Below are 7,500 nucleotides of genomic sequence, written 5' to 3'. Positions count from 1 at the left end.
GGGACACTATCATGAAGTGGAACGACATTTATTGGATATTTCAAACTTTTTTAACAAATCAAAAACTGAAAAATTGGGCGTGCAAAATGATTCAGCCCCCTTAAGTTAATACTTTGTAGCGCTACCTTTTGCTGCGATTACAGCTGTAAGTTGCTTGGGGTATGTCTCTATCAGTTTTGCACATCGAGAGACTGACATTTTTTCCCATTCCTCCTTGCAAAACAGCTCGAGCTCAGTGAGGTTGGATGGAGAGCATTTGTGAACAGCAGTTTTCAGTTCTTTCCACAGATTCTCGATTGGATTTAGGTCTGGACTTTGACTTGGCCATTCTAACACTTGGATATGTTTATTTTTGAACCATTCCATTGTAGATTTTGCTTTATGTTTTGGATCATTGTCTTGTTGGAAGACAAATCTCCGTCCCAGTCTCAGGTCTTGGTCATTCTTCCAGAATGGTCCTGTATTTGGCTCCATCCATCTTCCCATCAATTTTAACCATCTTCCCTGTCCCTGCTGAAGAAAAGCAGGCCCAAACCATGATGCTGCCACCACCATGTTTGACAGTGGGTATGGTGTGTTCAGCTGTGTTGCTTTTACGCCAAACATAACGTTTTGCATTGTTGCCAAAAAGTTCAATTTTGGTTTCATCTGACCAGAGCACCTTCTTCCACATGTTTGGTGTGTCTCCCAGGTGGCTTGTGGCAAACTTTAAACAACACTTTTTATGGATATCTTTAAGAAATGGCTTTCTTCTTGCCACTCTTCCATAAAGGCCAGATTTGTGCAATATACAACTGATTGTTGTCCTATGGACAGAGTCTCCCACCTCAGCTGTAGATCTCTGCAGTTCATCCAGAGTGATCATGGGCCTCTTGGCTGCATCTCTGATCAGTCTTCTCCTTGTATGAGCTGAAAGTTTAGAGGGACGGCCAGGTCTTGGTAGATTTGCAGTGGTCTGATACTCCTTCCATTTCAGTATTATCGCTTGCACAGTGCTCCTTGGGATGTTTTAAGCTTGGGAAATCTTTTTGTATCCAAATCCGGCTTTAAACTTCTTCACAACAGTATCTCGGACCTGCCTGGTGTGTTCCTTGTTCTTCATGATGCTCTCTGCGCTTTTAACGGACCTCTGAGACTATCACAGTGCAGGGGCATTTATACGGAGACTTGATTACACACAGGTGGATTGTATTTATCATCATTAGTCATTTAGGTCAACATTGGATCATTCAGAGATCCTCACTGAACTTCTGGATAGAGTTTGCTGCACTGAAAGTAAAGGGGCTGAATAATTTTGCACGCCCAATTTTTCAGTTTTTGGTTTGTTAAAAAAGTTTGAAATATCCAATAAATGTCGTTCCACTTCATGATTGTGTCCCACTTGTTGTTGATTCTTCACAAAAAAATACAGTTTTATATCTTTATGTTTGAAGCCTGAAATGTGGCAAAAGGTCGCAAAGTTCAAGAGGGCCGAATACTTTCGCAAGGCACTGTGTGTAATATATATATATATATATATATATTATGCAGTACCTGTAACGACGTTCGTCTGTAGAAGGAGAAGCGGACCAAAAAGCAGCGTGGTGGTTACTCATGTTCTTTAATGGAAAATGAACGATACATGAAATAACTTAAATCTACAAAACAACAAACGGAACGTGAAAAACCTATACAGCCTATCCTGTGACAACAAACACAGAGACAGGAACAATCACCCACAAACACACAGTGAAACCCAGGATACCTAAGTATGATTCTCAATCAGAGACAACTAATGACACCTGCCTCTGATTGAGAACCATACTAGGCCGAAACAAAGAAATGCCCCAAAACATAGAAAAACAAACAGACTGCCCACCCAACTCACGCCCTGACCATACTAAATAAATACAAAATAACGGAAATCAAGGTCAGAACGTGACAGTACCAGTCACAAGTTTGGACACAACTAATCATTCAAGGGTTTTGCTTTATTTTTACTATTTTCCACGTTATAGAATAATAGTGAAGACATCAAAACTATGAAATAACACATATGGAATCATGTAGTAACCAAAAAATTGTTAAACAAATCAAAATATATTTGAGATTCTTCAAAGTAGCCACCCTTTACCTTGATGAAAGCATTGCGCACTCTTGGCATTTTCTCAACCAGCTTCATGAGGTAGTCACCTGGAATTCATTTTAGTAAACAGGTGTGCCTTGTTAAAAGTTAATTTGTGGAATTTCTTTCCTTCTTAATGCGTTTAAGCCAATCAGTTGTGTTGTGACAAGGTAGGGTGGTATACAGAAGATGGCCCTATTTGGTAAAAGACCAAGTCCATATTATGGTAAAAACAGCTCAAACAAGCAAAGAGAAATGACACTCCATCATTACTTTAAGACATAAAGGTCAGTCAATACGGAACATTTCAAGAACTTTGAAAGTTTCTTCAAGTGCAGTCGCAAAAAACATCAAGCTCTATGATGAAACTGGCTCTCATGAGGACCGCCACAGGAAAGGAAGACCCAGCGTTACCTCTGATGCAGAGGATAAGCTCATTAGAGTTAACTGCACTTCAGATTGTAGCCCAAATAAATTCTTCACAGAATTTAAGTAACAGACACATCTCAACATCAACTGTTCAGAGGAGACTGCGTGAATCAGGCCTTCATGGTCAAATTACTGCAAAGATACCACTACTAAAGAACACCAATAAGAAGAAGACACTTGATTGGGCCAAGAAACACGAGCAATGGACATTAGGCCGGTGGAAATCTGTCCTTTTGGTCTGACTTGAAATGTTTGGTTCCAACAGCTGTGTCTTTGTGAGACTCAGAGTAAGTGATCGCAGCATGTGTGGTTCCTACCATGAAGCATGGAGGAGGAGGTGTGATGGTGTCAAATAAAATAAAATAAAAATGTCACATGGTTAGCAGATGTTTATGCGAGTGTAACAAAATGCTTGTGCTTCTAGTTCCGACAGTGCAGTAATACTTAACAAATAATCTAACACATTCACAATGACTACCTTATACAGACAATGTAACGGGGTGAAATAAATACATATATTTGTATGGATGCGCGATGGCCGTGTGGCATAGGAAAAAATACAATTGTTGTTTAAAATACTGTATATACAGTAAATATGAGATGAGTAATGTAGGATATGTAAACATCATTAAAGTGGCATTATTTAAAGTGACGAGAGATAACATTATTAAATCCATTTATTAAAGTGGCCAGTGATTTGAGTCTGTATGTTGGCAGCAGCCTCTCTATGTTAGTGATGGCGGTTTAACAGTCTGATGACCTTGAGATAGAAGCTGTTTTTCAGTCTTTCCATCCCAGCTTTGATGCACCTGTACTGACGTCGCCTTCTGGACGATATCGGGGTGAACAGGCAGTGGCTCAGGTCGTTGCTATTTTTGGCCTTCCTGTGACATAAGTGTCCTGGAGGGCAGGTAGTTTGTCCGCGTTGATGCGTTGTGCAGACCGCACTACCTTCTGGAGAGCCTTGCGTTTGAGGGTGGTACAGTTGCCGTACCAGGCTGTGATACAGCCCGACAGGATGCTCTCGATTGTGCATCTGTAGAAGTTTGTGAGGGTTTTAGGTGACAAGCCAAATTTCTTTAGCCTCCTGAGGTTGTTTTCCTGACACCACACCCCGAGTTTGGAGTTGAGTTGTCCTCACTCATATTTTTCAGCTCTAACGGGGAGAGAGCCACGTCTGTTGATTACAATTCACAACTTCCTGCTTTGTAGCTAGCTGACTCTTAAAAACACATTTTAGCAAAACGAAATCAACCCACTCAATTATCCTGTATTCAAAGTTCATGCTGTCTCAGAGAGCTATTTCTGGATTGAACAACTCATTTTTTTGTCTAACTAGCCTGTTCCTGTGCTATTGCAGCTGTTATTAGTGAGCTGTTACATAGGAACAGAAAAATGCAACAACATAGTTATGAAAAAAGGAATAACACAAATTCAATAGAAAACAAGCAATTAAGTAATTTCGTTATGTTAGGGCCCTGGTGCTCTATTTAATTAGTGTTTAGAACATTTGTAGGAAGCTGCTGTTCTTTTCATCATTCCAATTCCAGGTGTTCCAGCTCTGTTCGTGGCAGCATGGGCAGTTGTCCGGGCAACATTAGCAGACGGAAGGTGAGTGAGAACCTAGTCCACATTCAATATGCAGATGCTTTATGTATAAATATCTAATAGCTATCCCCAATTATCTGCTCACCACCAGATGGAATCCTCCAGCTATGGACCTCTCAAGGACCTTGTCATGCCTCCTTTATCACCCCCCTGCTCTTCATAATTATGCTCTGTATAAATATGGATTTATGTAGAATGACCGTATCAAGAGCACCATCTCTCCTCCTCCAGTTAATTGGGATTCAAAACATTAAGCTATTCAACATCATGAATACATTTAAATTATGCCGTGACTGCGGATCAAATTTTTCCTGGACTTTTTTTCTCCAAACTAAAGATCCCGATGCCCCTGTGCGGATCACGCTCTGCGCATGTGTTTCTTTACCTCTACTTTACTTTACTCACATATTTCTACATAAAGCAATTTAAAATAACATAGCCATAGTGAATAGATTTAAGCTACCTCCGTTTCATAGCTTATTAGATCATTATACTGTATCGGTCTGAGCATTTGTACCAGCATCATTTTTTGGATGAATCAAAAGACTGTTGATTTTATGATGTACAGTGTTCAGACCACTTGACTTTTTCCACAATTTATTACATTACAGCCTTACTCTAAAATAGATTTTTTTTTAAAATTAAAATCCTCAGAAATCTACACACAATAGCCCATAATGACAAAACAAAAACACATTTTTGAATTTTTGCAAATGTTGCAAATGTTTTGCAAATGTATTAAACATATTAAACAGAAATTCCTTATTTACTTATTTATTCAGACCCTTTGCTATGAGACTTGAAATTGAGCTCAGGTGCATCCTGTTTCCATTGATCATCCTTGAGATGTTTCTACAACTTGATTGGAGTCCACCTGTGGTAAATTCAATTGATTGGACATGATTTGGAAGGTGCACACCTGTCTATACAAGGTCCCACAGTTGACAGTGCATGTCCGAGCATAAAACAAGCCATGAGGTCAAAGGAATTGTCCGTAGAGCTCCGAGACAGGATTGTGTCGAGGCACAGATCTGGGAAAGGGTACCAAAAAATGTCTGCAGCATTGAAGGTCCCCAAAAACACAGTGGTCTCCATCATTCTTAAATGAAAGAAGTTTGGAACCCCCAAGGCTCTTCCTAGAGCTGGCCGCACGGCCGAACTGAACAATCGGTTGAGAAGGGCCTTGGTCAGGGAGGTGACCATGAATCCAATGGTCACTCTGACAGAGCTCTAGAGTTCCTCTGTGGAGATGGGAGAAACTTCCAGAAGGACAACCATCTCTGCAGCACTCCACCACCTTTATGGTAGAGTGGCAAGACAGAAGCCACTCCTCAGTTAAAGGCACACGACAGCCCTCTAAAGAGTCTCAGACCATGAGAAACAAGATTCTCTGGTCTGATTAAACCAAGATTGAACTATTTGGCCTGAATGCCAAGCCTCACGTCTGGAAGAACCCTGGCACCATCACTACGGTAAAGAATGATGGTGGCAGCATCATGATGTGGTGATGTTTTTCAGCGGCAGGCACCTAGAGACTAGTCAGGATCGAGGCAAAGATGAACGGAGAAAAGTACAGAAAGATCCTTGATGAAAACCTGCTCAAGAGAGCTCAGGACCTCAGACTGGGGCAAAGGTTCACCTTCCAACACGACAACGACCCTAAACACACAGCCAAGACAATGCAGGAGTGGCTTAGGTACAAGTCTCTGAATGTCCTTGAGTGGCCCAGCCAGAGCCTGGACTTGAACCCGATCTAACATCTCTGGCGAGACCAGAAAATAGCTGTGCAGCAACACTCCCCATCCAACCCGACAGAGCTTGAGAGGATCTGCAGAGAAGAAAAGAGAAACTCCCCAAATACAGTTGTGCCAAGCTTGTAGCGTCATACCCAAGAAGACTCGATGCTGCAATAGCTGCCAAAGGTGCTTCAACAAAGTAACGAGTAAAGCGTCTGAATACTTATGTAAATGTAATATTTCCATTTTTTTTATTTGTAATACATTTGCAAAAATATCTAAAAACCTATTTTGGCTTTGTCATTATGGGTTATTATGTGTAAATTTATCAGGGGGGGGGGGGGTTATTTAATACATTTTAGAATAAGGTTGTAACCTAATAAAATGTGAAAAAAGTCAAGGGGTCTGAATACTCTGAAGGAACTGTAAATCATCAAATGTACAGTACCAGACCAATCTGCTGGCTAGGTAACATGATTTAATTGTAATATGGGTGTTAAGTACTTGGTAATGGTAGTGATTTGACTTCCTATTAGTGGCTTGTAGGAACATACTCTCCTCTCAGGGATGATTTGGTGGGTTGCCTTGTGATGATTTTGGGGATGATTTGGTGGGTTGCCTTGTGATGATTTTGGGGATGATTTGGTCGGTTGCCTGTTGAATCTGGTGCTGAATAGTTGTTCCCAGGGTTTCTTTCATCAGGTATTCAGGATGGGTACACTGTGTGAAAGCCTGAATGGTGAGACCCTGGGCTTGCTTGCAGTTCTCTCTTTTCTCTCTCTCTCTTTCTATTGCACCTTCTCTACAGTATTCCATTAAGCTGCCTTTAAGTGTTTTTCCTCAATTATCCTCTCAGGAAGCAACCTTAAGAGAGAGTCAGCATTTGTAGAAAGATCCAGCGTTTGGAGAAAGATTTAGCGTTTGGTGAAAGAGCCAGCGTTTGGAGAAAGAGCCAGCGTTTAGAGAAAGAGATAGCATTTGTCAGATGTAGCATTATCAGATGAAACATTATCAGATGTAGCATTTGTCAGATGTAGCATTATCATGTGAAACATTATCAGATGTAGCATTTGTCAGATGTAGCATTATCAGATTTAGGATTATCAGATGTAGCATTATCAGATTTAGGATTATCAGAGTTAGCATTATCAGATGTGGCATTATCAGATGTAGCATTTGTCAGATGTAACATTTGTCAGATGTAGCATTATCAGATGTGGCATTATCAGATTAGCATTTGTTAGATGTAGCATTATCAGATGTGGCATTATCAGATGTAGCATTATCAGACGTAGCATTATGTACATAACAAGTTAACACTACATTAAGGAATCATCAGTCATGTACAACTCCCTCCATGGTTAGCTCTCTCCATTTGGGACACACTGCTGTGCAAATCACATACTTCTTAATTAAAGCCTAGTGCATAAAACACATTATATGCAAGCACTGAATACTGACCTCCATCGCCTGCACATTCAAATTATGGCTAGCTATCATACCTAAATGTGGCAGATCCTTGGAGGGAAAATTTGACAAATGCAGACTCTCTTTCCTCCAACGGGTTCCTATCTAATGTGTGACCAAAAACCTCCCAAATCATGTTAACAGAATGTCCATCCA

At 40.6% G+C, this 7,500-nt stretch overlaps 1 protein-coding gene across 1 annotated transcript in view; it reads left to right on the top strand.

The window, feature by feature from the left end:
* LOC110501865 (parathyroid hormone 2 receptor-like) overlaps nt 1-7,500 on the top strand; it is a 66,723-nt gene that overhangs the window by 40,042 nt on the left and 19,181 nt on the right. Inside the window, exon 8 of the mRNA XM_036959077.1 lies at nt 4,084-4,144. Coding sequence (XP_036814972.1) covers nt 4,084-4,144 — 61 coding nt within the window. The remainder of the gene's footprint in view (nt 1-4,083; nt 4,145-7,500) is intronic.

Source organism: Oncorhynchus mykiss, chromosome 22 (genome assembly GCF_013265735.2).
Source record: "Oncorhynchus mykiss isolate Arlee chromosome 22, USDA_OmykA_1.1, whole genome shotgun sequence".
Classification (NCBI taxonomy): domain Eukaryota; kingdom Metazoa; phylum Chordata; class Actinopteri; order Salmoniformes; family Salmonidae; genus Oncorhynchus; species Oncorhynchus mykiss.
The sequence above is the reverse complement of the archived record's forward strand: the minus strand, read 5'-3'. Positions and strand labels throughout refer to the sequence as shown.